The 16,005-nt window shown below is 45.3% G+C and overlaps 1 protein-coding gene across 2 annotated transcripts in view; it reads right to left on the reverse strand.

Moving 5' to 3' along the window:
• TMEM132B (transmembrane protein 132B) overlaps positions 1-16,005 on the reverse strand; it is a 374,994-nt gene that overhangs the window by 104,178 nt on the left and 254,811 nt on the right. For both annotated transcript variants that reach the window (XM_083717004.1, XM_083717005.1), the window contains one exon: positions 5,790-5,976. In XM_083717004.1, the coding sequence (XP_083573130.1) occupies positions 5,790-5,976 (187 nt within the window). The remainder of the gene's footprint in view (positions 1-5,789; positions 5,977-16,005) is intronic.

Consider the following 16,005-nt stretch of genomic DNA (forward strand, 5'->3'; position numbering starts at 1 on the left):
TTGACCACTGTCATTGCCCTTTGCCTGTGAGAGCAAGTTTCATAGCTTTACTATATGCTGCACGATGAAGGACTTTCTTCTTTCTGTCCTGAATCTCCCAACATTCAGATTCAGCAGGTTGTGAGAGGCTGGAACAGACCAATATCATGCTAATCTGACTCAGCAGAAGACACACGCTTATTTAATTCAGCTCTTTATTCAGAACCATGAGGACCAGAATTTACTTCATCTTTGGGAGAAGGTTCATAACTCAGCGATGGAGTACATGCTTTGCATGTAAAAGGCCCCAAGCTGAATCTCTGGCATCTCCACTAAACACCAAAGCAATATATAATTTGCTGCATGTGTGGGATGAAATGGGAGTCGGAATTCAGGCAACATGCAGGACATGCACACCTCTAGACTGAATGCACTGAACTATGGAATTCTGGGAGGGTACCTGCCAAATCTCTTCTGAGAAAGGATTACACAACATGGATCTGCTGGCACTAAATCATTGTAGTCCTCCAGCTGTTTTGGGACTACAACTCCCATCATCCCTAGCTAACAGGACCAGTGGTCAGGGATGATGGGAATTGTAGTCCCAAAACAGCTGGAGGAACGAGTTTGGTGATGCCTGTACTAAATGCTCACCTTCTAGTTCAAGGTAGTCTTCTGAAATGCAGAGGACGTGGGGGGGGGGGACTAGCAGCACTCCTCCAAATGATGACTGAGCTGGGATTTAAGGGCTCAGGTGATCCTGAAGGTATCTGGACCCCAAGTTGCTTAGGACTTTGTATAGTAATACAAGAACCTTGAACCTAGCTCAGTAATAGATGGGCAACCCGTGTAGGAATAAGGCTGCTAGACATTTTCTAGAGCTTTCAGGGTCTATGAAAGATTACAGAGCCACCCAGAGCTTATCGCGCAAGAGCAGAAGATGTGATGTTCTCCCAATTGCTTTTCTCTCACCCTTCCTCTTGTCCCTTTTGCTGGAGATAAGCTACACTCCACAGAACATGACTTGATTTACAGCTACAAAATAAACTATCCTCATTGTCGCCATCTGATATAAGGGGCCAATTTCGAACTCAGTTAATGTGAGCATTTGGAAGATTGCCAGTGGGGGGAGGATCTTGGATTGAAGCCAAAATTAGCCCCACTCAGAGTAGACACATTGAAAATAATGGACATGATGAACTCAGTCCCATTAATTTTAATGGGTTTACTGTAGTCTACCTTAGACCACATTCACACCATACATTTAAAGCATTAAGATACCACTTTAAACAGCCACGGTTTCCCCCAGAGGATTCTGGGAACTGTAGTTTGCTTAGGGTGCTGAGAGATTCCTATAGCCTTCACTGAGCTACAGTTCCCAAATTGGTTTAACAATCAATCATTCCTCTCAGGGAACTCTGAAAATTGTAGCTCCGTGAGGGTAAAATAATAATAATAATAATAATAATAATAATAATCATCAGCAACAACAATAACACTTTGAATTGTGCTTAGAAACATAATAGGAGCCAATGTAGGTCTTTCAGGACTGGTGTTATATGGTCTTGGCAGCCACTCCCAGTCACCAGTCTAGCTGCAGCATTCTGGATTAGTTGTAATTTCCGTGTCACCATCAAAGACAGCCCCACGTAGAGCACATTGCAGTAGTCCAAGCAGGAGATAACCAGCACATATACCACTCTGGTGAGACAGTGCCCAGGCAGGTAGGGTCTAAGCCTACGTACCAGATGGAGCTGGTAGACAGCTGCCCTGGACACAGAACTGACCTGTGACTCCATGAACAGCTGTGAGTCCAAAATCACTCCCAGGCTGCGCACCTGGTCCTTCAGGGGCACAGTTGCCCCATTCAGGACCAGGGTGTCCCCCATACCTTCCCACCCTCTGTCCCCCCAAAACAGTACTTCTGCCTTGTCAGGATTCAATCTCAATTCGTTAGCCGCCATCCATCCTCCAACCACCTCCAGACCCTCTCACGGGACATTCACCACTGCCACTGGTTCTGATTTAGATGAGAGGCAGAGTTGGGGACATCTCTTAACAACTGCCAACATCTTCAACAAACTACAGCTCCCAGTATGGTCATCTGCCTCTGAATACAAGTTGCTGAGAATCACAACTGGAAAGAGTGCTGGTGCACTCAGGTCCTGCTTGCAGGCTTCTAACAGGCACCTGGCTGGCCAGGGTGAGTGAGAACAGAGTTCTGGACTGGGGGGGGGGGCATTTGGCCTGATCAAGCAGGACTCTTATGTTCTCATGGTGCAGTGATATTCTCTTCCTTCTCTGGTGGGATGCAGCCCAGGCTCCATGCCTGCTATGCTAACAAACACTCCAGGTTGGCAAACATGAGGAAAGATATGCAAACACAAGATGTTCCTCTTCTCCAGGGCTGTCTCGCTCAACTTCTCATTGCCTAAGGCTACTAACTCAAGCAGGCTTGTGAGCAGAAGGAACTGAGCCTTATCTAGGATGCAGCAATTTGTCAAGAAACACTAGAACTAATTGAGAAGTGAAGCCTTATTCAGGTGTAGCAAACTTCAGGCCTGGGGGCCAGTGGCAGCCCCCAGAGTGAATGGGGGCACTGCACAGCCAACCTTGGCCTGTTCTCAGCCAGTCACCATCTGCTGGTCTTCTTGCCTAGCAACTGGTCCAGAGGGTAGCACTGGCTGTCTCCTTCCTTTTTCCTTAGACCCAGAGTTGTCTTCATCAAACTCAACAGGAAGGAGGTTGGAGATAAAATTAGTTGATTGTCTGACATTGGCTTTTGCTCCACCTACTGTTGGCCTCCTGGCCTTCTGCCTTACCATTGCCAATGGGCACCGGTCACCACTGCTGGAGGCTGGACGCAGCCCTCCAAGCCCCTAGTTCTTGAGACCTGCTCCAGCTACACACCCTCTCCCCAGTCCATCCACCCCCCAACTGCATCAGCCTTGCTTTGCACCATCTTTGACTCTATTTGCTTAGCTGGGATGTTTCCTTGAACTTAGATAATGCCTCTCATTTGCCTGAATGGGAACTTTCAGCCTAAACTACCTCTCAAGGTTATGTGAGAAGGCTAGGGAGAGAGGTAGAGTCATGTATGCCACCTTGAGCTCCTTCAGGAAAAGAAGGGATACTTTATTTGATAATGAATTAATTAGCTGATGTGGCAAATAAATCCTGTGTGTTATCATTCCTCCCCAAGGACGTGCTCTATGGGGAGCTGGCTTCAGGCACCACACCCATTGGCAGACCAACTCTGCATTACAAAGATGGCTGCAAACATGACATGAAGGCTGGCGACACCAACCCTGCTATGTGGGATGACCGCTGTGCCTGGAGACAGGCAGTCAGGTTGTGCATTCATAACAGTGATCAGAGGAGGAATGAATGCTGGGCCTGGGAGAAGCACAGATAGAAGAAACGCCATGGTGCATCTGCAGCAGCACAACTGGATGCCTTCATCTGCTCTGACTGCAACAAAACATGTCTTTCCTGTGTCGGTGTCTACAGCCACGGCGGGCGCTGCAACCTTCCAGCAGTTTGAATTCACTCCCAGAAGTGCACTCATCTCCATGGTCTCCCAAGACAGATGGATGCCAACAGCAGCAGCAAAATAATTCCTCTTCTTCCCCAATGAGGTCATCCCAATGGTTTCATTGAATTCTGGGGCTGTCAGACTTTTAAAAGAGATGATCCCAGCTCAAAGATCCTTAACAGAGCTATCGCCATCAGAGGGGTCCATCACAGCATCAGGGCTTACTGGGACTTACTCCGAATTGTAACCAAGCTCAACTCTGACAATGACGCAAGTTCCCTAGCTGTGTCGAGAGGACCAGAGACATTTTTAAAGGAACACTGAAAAATAGCTGTAGATTTTCCGGTTTGGGAGCCCAGAAACTTTGAGCAAAAGCCAACGTTAAAGAGAGAAGCCAGGCTCTCCCATATCATATATTAGCTTGAGATGAGAATGCCTGTGAACATGTGCATTTTGCCCCCTCTTGGCACAAAGAAAATACAAAGCCAGACTCTGCCGCTACCTGACATTAGCTCTGGCTCCACCTCCTGTTTGGGCTCCCTGCCTTCTACCTTACCAGTCCCAATGGGCATCATAGAATCATAGGGTTGGAAGGGACCATGAGGATCATCTAGTCCACCCCACTGCAATGCAGGATCTTTTGCCCAACATGGGGCTCGGACCCATGACCTTGAGATTAGAAGTCCCATTCCCTACTGACTGAGCTATGACTCATATTAGTGCGTGAACAATCCAAAAACTGGATGAATTCTGCTTCACAGCATCAGTCACCACGACATGAGTCTGGCCCCCATGTAGAACTGAGATGGGCCTGTCCATCCTTAAAAATAGGGTAAAGGACCCCTGACAGTTAAGTCCAGTCATGAACGACTCTGGGGCTGCGGTGCTCATCTTGCTTTATAGGCCGAGGGAGCCAGCGTTTGTCCGCAGACAGTTTTTCCGGGTCATGTGGCCAGCATGACTAAGCCGCTCCTGGCAAAACCAGAGCAGTGCATGGAAACACCATTTATCTTCCCGCCAGAGTGGTACCTATTTATCTACTTGCACTTTGACATGCTTTCGAACTGCTAGGTTGGCAGGAGCTGGGACCAAACAACAGGAGCTCACTCCATCAAGAGGATTTGAACCGCTGACCTTCAGATCGGCAAGCCCTAGGCTCAGTGGTTTAGACCACAGCGCCACCTGTGTCCCACTGCCCATCCTTGCTTCAGAGTAATAGATACCAAGGGAACAAACTGCAGTACCCTGCTTATGGAAGCATCCAGCTGACTATTCTGGATAACAGGATGTTGGTCTGATCCCATGGGCTCTTTTCTACATGCACATATGAGACAGGGGCTAAAATGAAACTCCACTTTGGGTCCACCAAGACCTTTAAAATTACTTCTTTTATTAAAAACACCACAAGACTGTGATGGAAGACTAGCAAATGCAAAGGTCTGGGAAGTGGAGAGAATTCAGGCCCTTCCCACCAATGGTTCACTTTGCTTGGTTTAGAAATAAAGTTTCCAGCATGAGCCAGCTAATTAATTTAAATGAAAATGCCACAGCTAATTGTAGCCTATCACCGCTGTGTGGACGCATGGAGATTCCAGTAACACAATGGAAGGCAACAGCTCCAGAGGTGCGATTATCATGTACTGGGCCCATAATCCCCAAAAGGGGGGGTGGAATCACACAATAGACTCTAATGGTTTCCAAGGAGCTGTTACTAAACATCAGGTAAATAAAAAAATCTTATTGAAATGTAGTTTATGCACTGAGACCTTTCTACTGCAGATGCAAATTAGCAGATCCAGTTGCCTTGAACAAACATTAAGGATTCATAAGGCTGAACCCAAAGACTGCTGCTTTTCAGAAGCATTTTTGGTTTTGTCTGTCAAAACCCCGCAATCTTTTCAACCAACTATAGGAACATCTCCAAAAATGTCACCTATTCACACCATTTTCTCTTCCCCTTTCTCTCAGATGGGCTTGGTTTCCTCACTTGGCTAAATCTGATTGCCTATGTATCATGGTGATGTCATCCCATTCAGCTGTGCGATTGCTGATTGGCTGGGATCATCCATGAAAGAGGGAGATGCAAATACCAGGAGGCAAAGAATGATGCCAAATAAAAAATAGATGACAATAAATGGGACTGGGAAAGGTGAGCATTCTAACAATCAAAGCATTTTTCAGGAAATATTTCTCTCCTTCCCCAGTTCCCACATCTACAGAAACAGAATGAAACATGAAACAGAATAATATAACAAAGGAGGAGGTAGATTCTTACCATCGCAAGTGGAACAATTCCTGCAAAAGTCGCTTGGCTGACAAAGATCTCGGAGACCACCAGCTCGCTCACAGACTCATCTCGAGGGTATTCCACCTGCCAGGTGATTTGCTGGGCCCCCACCAGGCCACTACTGTTGTCTATCTCAAAATCCATCTGAAAGATCTCATAAGAAGAGACATTCGCCCTGAAAAATTAAAAGGTGGTGTTACTGGGAATTTGAAATTGGATCATTTTTTTAACATATTACATAAACTTTCATATTTGGACAGAAAAAGAAAAGACTGAGATTCCTTAAATTGTTGCTGGACGGGGGGGGGGGGGCCCTCTGGCAATCATACTAGAGGGCTTAGATATGCCTGCTGTTGTCAGACCACCTAAATCAGCCAACATGTCCCCTTCTCAGAACAGTAGATCTTCAGATTTTCTAATTGTTCATATTTACAGGAGCCAGGCAACAAGCTTTCTCCTAGGACAGTGATGACCAAACTTGGCCCTCTAGCTGTTTTGGGACTATAATTCCCATCATCCCGAACCACTGGTCCTGTTAGCTAGGGGTGATGGGAGTTGTAGTCCCAAAACAGCTGGAGGGCTGAGTTTGGCCATCACTGTCCTAGGAGAACTCGCAGGCAAATTTGGAGGAGGTCAAAAGGAGAGTGAAGTTACTCACCCCTTTGCATGCAGCCACACCTTTTTCACAGTGGGAAACAGTAGAAGCTCCTTGCAGCCACCAGTGCTGGCCATCATCCCCACCCCAACCAAGCTTTCTCCATGCAACATTACACAATGATGCAACACAGTCTCCCTAAAAACCCCATCATCCCTGACAATTGCCCAGAGAGAGGCTGCGGCTGCTAGGAGCTGGAAATCCAACCATATTTGGATGGCCACGGGTTCCCTGTCAATGTCCAAGGCCAATAAACTGGCCACATTACGTCCAGTGAAAATGCCCTAGGTAGAATTCTGAGCACCAGAATCCCTAGGAAACACAGTTTTCCAGAGCTCCTGAGGCTTTGGAAGGTATGATATGATAGCATAACTAAAAAACAATACTGTGTGATTAATACCTCCTTATAATAACCTTGGGGTCCTAGATTTCAGTGGTGCCCCTGCGGTGTCTCCAAGGCTCTGGGCCCAATTGCACAGAGGATGTTGGGAGCTTCAGACCCAGAACACCTGAAGAGCCACAGGTTGTGCTCCAGTTGTTCAACCTATACACCCTGGAGTAATCTTTGCAAGAGTTGGCATCCATATGCATCCTTATAGACCTACACTGGCTCCCAGTACGTTTCCAAGCACAATTCAAAGTGTTGGTGCTGACCTTTAAATCCCTAAACAGCCTTGGTCCAGTATACCTGAAGGAGCATCTCCACCCCCATCGGTCTGCCAGGACACTGAGGTCCAGCACCAAGGGCCTTCTGGCGGTTCCCTCGCTGTGAGAAGCCAAGTTACAGGGAACCAGGCAGAGGGTCTTCTCGATAGTGGCACCCGCCCTGTGGAACGCCCTCCCAGCAGATGTCAAAGAGTAAAACAACTATCAGAGAGCCCTGTTTAGGGAAGCTTTTAATATTTGGTGAATCATTGTATTTTAATATTCTGCTGGAAGCTGCCCAGAGTGGCTGGAGAAACCCAGCCAGATGGGTGGGGAATAAATTAATAATAATAATAATAATAATAATAATAATAATAATAATGCACTTATGAGGGATGCCTAGCTGTGCCAGTGTTATGTATATTTCTCCAAACTGGAATCCCTCCAAATGTTCTTCGAGTTCACCAGGGATGATGGGAGTTGGCACCACATTGGGTAAGGCTTGGAATAGCTAGAGTGTGTAATAGGCAGGAAACTGTGGTCCTCAAAGTGCTGTTAGACCACAACTCTCATCATCCCCAGCCAGCATAGTCAACGGTCAAGGATGATGGGAATTGGGTCCAGCAATATCTGGAGGGCGCCACTTTATCTTTCTCCACCATAGGATACTAAAGGGAGTAGGGCGTGACGATGTTTTAGAAAGGAAAGCTTTTCGTATAATCTTCATGCTGGGCACAGGTCTGACTCTGGTTGAGTAAAAGGGTGAAGGCTGCACAATTCCAATGAAGACAGCTTTAAAGTTCAGGACTGGGGATGCCCTTCTTTCCTTTCCCCTGCAGACAATTTGCATACACCAAGCATTTGCAAAAAATAAAATAAAACCCACACAAGGTGCTTGTGTTGTCTTAATCTCCTTTTTTAGTGGCGCTGCAGAAACATCTGTACTCACCTGTCAGAGCAGTTCTGTTCTAATTAGGTTTCATGTCTCAGAATGTCATATATATATATATATATATATATATGCAGGTTTTGGTGTCTACGAAAGCAAATATATATATATATATATATATATATATATATATATATATATACACATATATATATATATATATATATATATATATATATATATATCCCCCAGAGGAAACTTCTTACAAAGTGAGCTTACCAGCCACTGAAAATGCTTTACACGTTGGCAGGCATTGAGCCCTCTGAAAAGATTGTGACACTTCTGCCATTCCTTGAACGTTTGATTTTATCCCTCCATCTCACAGACAGATCCTTTGGCCCAAGCCTGGCAGTATCTGGGACACAGAATCCCCCACGGAGAAGACTGCAATCAACCTGTGGCCCTTGTTCCGTGCCTCTTCCCAGGTCGTAGTTATAATGAGCCACAGCACGAAAACTTTCCAAAGTGGATTTATTTTATTTTATTTCACCTCTCGCATGGTCCACAGCCCTTTTGCCGTCCCGGGAGTCTTTGTTCTAACACTCACCCCATTGACCCCGAGCCTTTCCTAGAGTATGAAGACTGATCGGTACTTCCTTCCCTGGCTCGAAAGGTTATTAACTGTCAGTTCCAAGTTGTGTCTGTCATCAGCAAATTCAGGAACTCAGCAAAATCCCCAAGTTTGCAAGGGACCTTCAGAAAAGGCTGGGGGAACTTGTCCAACTCACAGAGTAATAGGACTGTAGAGCTGGAAGGGACCCCGATGATCATCCAGCCCAACCCCCTGCAATGCAGGAATTTCAACACATGGTTCCCCCATCCAATTTGAAACCAGACCAGGCCCTGCTTAGCTTTGCAAATGGGCGAGCAGTTCTATTGCAGCTCCCTTCAGCTTAGTTCCACTCTTCAGGGCAGACAAGTAATGGCACAGAAACCAGCAGGGTCCCAATACAGCACATGCAATGCAGAAAGTGAACATGAGTGCCCAGCTTGGAAGGTCTGGGGAGGCAGGAGCTTGATACAGGGATAGGGAGAGATTCAGTTCACTTAGCATTTGAATGCAAACCTTCCTGATTTGCACTTCTCAAAATGTAAACACATCATCATCATCATCATCATCACCACCATCATCTTATTTGTATGCTGCCTTTCCATAGTGGGGGGGGGGGGGGGACATGTTCAAGGCAGCTTACAACATGAAAAAAAAGGTAAAGGTAAAGGACCCCTGACAATTAAGTCCAGTCGCAGACGACTCTGGGGTTGTGGAGCTCATTTCGCTTTACAGGACGAGGGAGCCGACGTTTGTCCGCAGACAGCTTCCGGGTCATGTGGCCAGCATGACTAAGCCGCTTCTGGCACAACAGAACACAGAAACCAGAGCAAGTGCATGGAAACACAGTTTACCTTCCTGCCAGAACAGTACCTATTTATCTACTTGCACTTTTTGGCGTGCTTTCAAACTGCTAGGTGGGCAGGAGCAGGGACCGAGCAACGGGAGCTCACCCCATTGCGGGGATTCGAACCCAAGCCCAAGAGGCTCAGTGGTTTAGACCACAGCACTACCCATGTCCCCTACAACATGAAAAGATTTACATAATTATGAACATAACAAAAGTAGCCATAAACAATAAATAAAACACATCAACAGGTGTACAACCAAACTGAGCAGTCTTCCCATAACACTCATAATGTCTAAAAGTTAAGATAAAATAATAATAATATCAATAACAGCAACAAAAAGCCCAAAAAAAACCCTCTAAACAATACCCTAACCCAAGAGTCTGTTGAGCAGCCTCAGCTTTCGTAGCTGGAGTCAGTCAGTCAGTCAGAGCCCCTCCTTCCCAGGCCAGGTGGGGAAAAGGCCAGCAAGGCAAGGACCACATTTTCCAGCAATCACAGCCAAGGTGGTCTCTGGCCTCTTCAGCAGCCTCAGCTTTTGTAGTTGGAGTCAATCAGGTCCTTGCCCTGCCAGGTCAGGTGCAAAGGCAAGCAAGGCAGGGAGCGGGTCTTGAGTGGGTATCTGTCTGTTCCTTTTGGGGGGCGGTGCAGCCAATGGATGCAGGCCTGGCAGACTCATTCCCCTTTAGTTCCTCAATCTCCATAACTGCAGAGAGGTCAAGATGCACAGCCATGATAGGAGCATAAGATGAGCCTGCTAGATCTGTCCAGCAGCAAGTCTAGTCCTTTTCTCCCAGGGGCAAACCAGAGAGCTGGCTGCAGCTGATCCCTGGCCTGAATTTACCATTTCAAACAGTGGCTTTAATTATGTTATTTCAAGATTCAGTGAAGGCATTGCCGAAGAATGGCCTATAAATATTCTGAATAAACCAACAGAAAGGAAAGGTATTCTAGTGACTACTCGTGCATGCTGGCCATTGGCTCTCCTCGACAAGGAGAACTCTAAAGGCTTCCTGTTCAGGCTGGAACTTGTCTACAGATTAGCTGTCATAAGAAATGATAAAGAACATCACAGTCCTAAATCCTGTTAGATTCTGCACCTCACACCACATTCCTTCTGAAGGAAGACAAAATTTCAAACTTGCATAAACTCCTCCTCTCTTTCTGGTACTTCCTTCCTCCACCATTTTATTTTCAACTTGCCCAATAACAGAGATATTCCCCACCTTCTGCAAACTTAGCAAAATTCAAGTTTCAATTGAATTTTGAAAGAAGGGGAGAAAATATTTGATTTGGGTTTAAAAAAAAAAAAAACCCAACACGGTTATTTCCTGCAAGCAGAAGGAAAAGACCTTATAATTTTAGGCAGCTGGCAAGCTTGCTAATAAGTCCATTTCTATGGAAATGAGTTCGTAACTATTAATTTTGCCTGCTCCTGATCTATTCTTGATGTGCTTTTCAAATTTAGAAAAGCAATTCATGATTCTCTCAATTTGGTAATTACTGACTCCCTTTGATGAATCCAGCCCAGTGTTTCAGACATGAGACATTCATTAGACATATTTCTTTCTGGTGAAGGGGGTGGGGGGCAGAAATAATAAAAAGCACCACTTAGTTTTATTGCTTCCCTGCAGTCTTAAGTGAGTAGGTCCACTGAACAAAGCCTAGTCATGGAATCCTATTTTTTGTTGTAATGGCACTTTCTTTTGTGGGGGGCGAGAACGGACTTTCTGCAGACTTTTTTAGCCTTTGACATGACTCTGAACTGTGTCACAAATTTAAATTACTCCAGTGTCATCAAAGACGGATGTGGAAACTACTTGGGTGGCCTTTAATTCCCATGGGAATTTTTCTGTCGTAATGTTTCCATTTCAATGGGGGCTCTGGCTTTGGGCCCCATGGCCCAATTATTTGCAATTTTTGCTTACACCACCATAGGAGAGTAAGTTGCAAGGATGTTGCCAAGCAAGGAATGGAGGATTTGAGAAGAAGATCTGCAGGCTCAGAGCATGGCAAGAGATAGGGCATTTCCGTTTGACACAGGGTGTCATTTCCAATCAAACTTTGTGTACACCATCACCATAGTAGCCAGGAGAGCAATTTGTAGAGAAGGTGCTCACCAAGAAGCAGAGGGTTGAGAAGAAGACTTCCAGGTTCATACCATAATGGGAGATTTGGCACAAGGCACCATTTACAGACGGGTGTCATCATTGCACCCTTTCTGGCACCAGGTTGAGACTCCTGTTTGCCTATGCCAGATGTCACCAACCCACTGGGGCCAATTGGCACCCTTGGAATTTTGAGAGTGCCATGTGGGTGCCAGTCTTGGCTGTGAATCCTGGAAGTCCTGCTCCCTGCCTTGCAGGTCTTTTCCCACGTGGCCTGGGAGGGCGAAGCCCGGACTGACTCCAGCTACAAAAGCTGAGGCTGCTGAACAGACTCTTGGGCTGGGATGTTGTTTAGGCGATTTTGTTGGGTAGGGGGTTGTTGAAGTTATTGATATTAATTTGCAGCTTTATTTTTAGATATTATAATTTATGTGGAGATTGTTCAAATTGGATGTGTATTTTTTTATGTTTTATTTATTGTTTATGAGTACCCTTTTTAGGTCTGTAATTACGTTAAAATTTTTAAGTTGTAAACTACCTTAAGCATGCAAGGGCCAAACTAGGCTTTTTTCACCCATGTCAAAACTCAGTTTCACCAGCACCATATGAGATACTGACAAACTGATTGGTTGCACCACATTGGTGACCCCGGGTCTAGGCATTTAAAACTGTTCGGCTGCTTTAGTTCTACTCTGTCAATTGTTTTGGATTTTTGACAGTTTTGGTTTGCTGTGCTTGTTATGAAGGTTGCTTTTTTTTGTACATACTTGGGGTTCCGCTCCTGCTTGCATTGCTCACCAGCTCTGCTCCTCTCCCTTAGACCTCACCAACACCCACCTCTCTCCCCTTAACAGCTCACCCCAAACCCACCCAGACAAACCATTCTCTGAAGCATCATCCCGCCCCATCACATTGCTTCGTGGTGTCTTAAGAAGGGGTTCATTGCTTCAGAAAGCAGTTGGGCTTTCCAAGTTCTCTGCCTCGCCACTGTCTTACCATCCTTGTCTGCACACTTTGCCACTCTCTCACTGGCCACTGTGGTCTGTGCAAGCCACTCCTTTGCAACCTTCTGCCACCTGCTCTCTCGCTGGCCTCTGCCACCCAGCCACCCACTTGTTTTCTCACTGGCCTCCTGATAAATTTGTCCTCACACTAGTTTGAAGCACCACCTATTGGCAGCCATGCAAACTGTAGTGTGACAACATACTTACAATTTTATATATTATCTATTAGATACAGTGTATTTGTACACTCCCCTGGTATCCTTAGAAATATTTTCAAATAAAAAGGCTGAAAGTCCTCATGGGAAGTGTACTGCCAGAATGGAAAACATATAGCCCTGGAGATGTTGCTTGGCTATAATAACTGCCCTCATCCTGGACCTTTGTGTCTGCAGATGAGAGTTGCCTGGAGGGCTGCATATTCCCCACCACTGCAGCACTGGATAGAGTAGAACAGTTCAGGACCATGGACAGCTCACTATAGTGTTTGCTGCAAGGTAAATCTAGATCAGTGTTTCCCAAGGGTGCGATATTCCAAGGGGGGCACAGGTGGAAAATGTGTAAATGAGGGGGCACAGCAAGAGGCTAGGGGGGCACAGAGGGAAGTGAGAAGTGAAGAAAAAAATCATTCTTTAAAATAAGAAAAATCCTGATTGGCTGGCTATCCGCTTGGCCAATCACAAGCGGGTAAGGGGACAGCCCACTAGGGCTGAGTACTTATTTTTGCCACATGCATTTTCTTGGCACAGTCTGGTGGGAGAGGACAATCACTGAGGCTCCCGTTTTGACCAATAAAAGGTAAAGGTACCACTGACCATTAGGTCCAGTCATGAACGACTCTGGGGTTGTGCGCTCATCTCGCTCTATAGGCCGAGGGAGCCGGCATTTGTCCACAGACAGCTTCTGGGTCATGTGGCCAGCATGACTAAGCCACTTCTGGTGAACCAGAGCAGCGCACGGAAACTCCGTTTACCTTCCTGCCGGAGTGGTACCTGTTTATCTACTTGCACTTTGACGTGCTTTCAAACTGCTAGGTGGGCAGAATCTGGGACCAGTAGAGCCCGCAATTCAGAACCCTCAGATCTGGTAAATGGGGGGGGGGCAATGGGTAGGCCTGGGAGAACCAGAGCTGCTTGTTGTTGCTGCCAGTGTTGGGCCCGGTGGCAGCCTGGGCCTGACTCTGGAATGTGCAGGGTGCAATCCACCCCAGTGCCTAGTGGATCAGGGCCTTCAGATGTCGCCGAGGGGCACAAGGTCTGTAAGCAGTGTCTGCCCAGCTCTGCAAGGCGCTGGATGAAATCCACCCCAGCCTAGCTGAGCAGGGATGTCTGGGTGCTGCTGACTTGCATATAGTAAATTATAGTAAAGTATCTACTCAGAAGAAAGTTGCACTGAGTTCAATGGGCCTTACTCCAAGGTAAGGGTGTGTGGGGCTATAGGGTTTTATCTAGGCAGCCAGGGCTCCTCCAGATGACAAGATCTTTTGCACCAGGTGAGTAAGGACCACGTGCTTTTAAAATTCTCCCATATATACAGAACTCCCTGTTCGCCTTTGTACTGTATCTACAGTTTTCCTCCTCTATGTCAAATAACTGGGGTCAAATAAGTGTTGTTTACTTTTTATTTTATTTTTTTTAATATATTTTTTATTGAGTTTGTAAAATACAGAAAAAAGAATAAAGAGCATATTATAAGAGTACAGTAGAAAGGTTACAACTTTTCTTGTTCTTTTTTCCAAATCTACTGGACTTCCCCACATCCTCCCAACCCTGCATTCTCTGTGATACATAACATCAGCAATTTGTTAACTTATTTCATTACTTGTTGTATCCTTCGTTTTATCATGTTACCCAATTTCAAATGTGTTAACCCAAATCATGTACATTTTCATTTAAACACAATAAAGTTATTTCATTATTCTATCTCAGACTTCTTGTGACTTAATTTCCATTTCTTTAGTTTAACATTACTGAAGCTAGAGTTTCCTAAAAGGTGCATTTTTTAACATTCATACAGCTTATAATGTTTTTCCAGATAGTCCTTAAATTTTTTCCAGTCCTCCTCGATTGTTTCTTCTCCCAAGTCTCGGATTCTGCCAGTCATTTCGGCCAGTTCCATGTAGTCCATCAACTGCGTGTGCCATTCCTCCAGTGTGGGTAAATCTTGTGTCTTCCAATGCTTTGCAATCAGGATCCTTGCTGCTGTAGTAGCGTACATAAAAAAAGTTCTATCCTTCTTAAGCACTCTCTGGTCCACCATGCCCAGGAGGAAGGCCTCTGGTTTCTTAGGTAAGGTAAATCTAAGTACCTTTTTTAGTTCATTATGAATCATTTCCCAAAAGGCCTTCACTTTCGGGCAGGTCCACCAGAGGTGAAAGAATGTCCCTTCTGCCTCTTTACATTTCCAACATTTATTATCAGACAGGTGATATATCTTAGCAAGCTTGACTGGGGTCATGTACCACTGGTATATCATTTTCATAATGTTTTCCTTCAAGGCACTACATGCCGTAAATTTCATTCCGGTGTTCCATAACCTTTCCCAGTCTTCAAACATAATGTTATGCCCCAAATCCTGCGCCCACTTTATCATGGCGGATTTGACTGTCTCATCCTGGGTATTCCATTTAAGCAGCAGGTTATACATTCTCGAAAGTAGTTTACTTTTTGGTTCTAACAGTTCTGTCTATAGTTTCGATTTTTCCACCTGGAATCCAACCTTCTTATCTACTTTGAAAACCTCTTGAATTTGTGCATAATGCAACCAATCTCGCACCTTGTTTTTTAATTTTTCCAAGCTCTGCAACCTCCAATTGTCTCCAATCTTTTCAATTATTTCCCCATATTTAGGCCAATTGGCCTCCATGTTAGGTCTCTTACGTGCCTTGGCCTCCACCGGTGAGAGCCACCTCGGAGTCTTACTCTCCAATAAGTCTTTATATTTTGTCCAGACCATTAAAATTGCTCTCCTAACAATGTGGTTTTTAAACAATTTGTGCACTTTAACCTTGTCATACCACAAATATGCATGCCACCCAAAAGCATTGTCAAACCCTTCCAGATCTAGGACATCAGTGTTTTCCAGTAAAATCCAATCTTTCAACCAGCAGAAGGCTGCGGATTCATAATATAACCTCAAGTCTGGCAGGGCAAATCCCCCTCTTTCTTTCGCATCAGTTAATATTTTAAACTTTATTCGGGGCTTTTTGCCCTGCCAAACAAACTTAGAAATATCCTTCTGCCACTTTCCAAAACATTCCACCTTGTCCACGATCTGTAGGGTCTGAAACAAAAATAACATTTTTGGCAATACATTCATCTTTATAGCTGCTATTCGGCCCAACAAGGAAAGTTTCAATCTTGACCACGTTTCCAAATCTCTTTTGATTTCTGACCAACATTTCTCGTAGTTGTCTTTAAACAAATTCAAATTTTTGGAGGTCAGATAC

This window comes from Podarcis gaigeae (assembly GCF_964106915.1).
Source record: "Podarcis gaigeae genome assembly, chromosome: 16".
NCBI lineage: Eukaryota > Metazoa > Chordata > Lepidosauria > Squamata > Lacertidae > Podarcis > Podarcis gaigeae.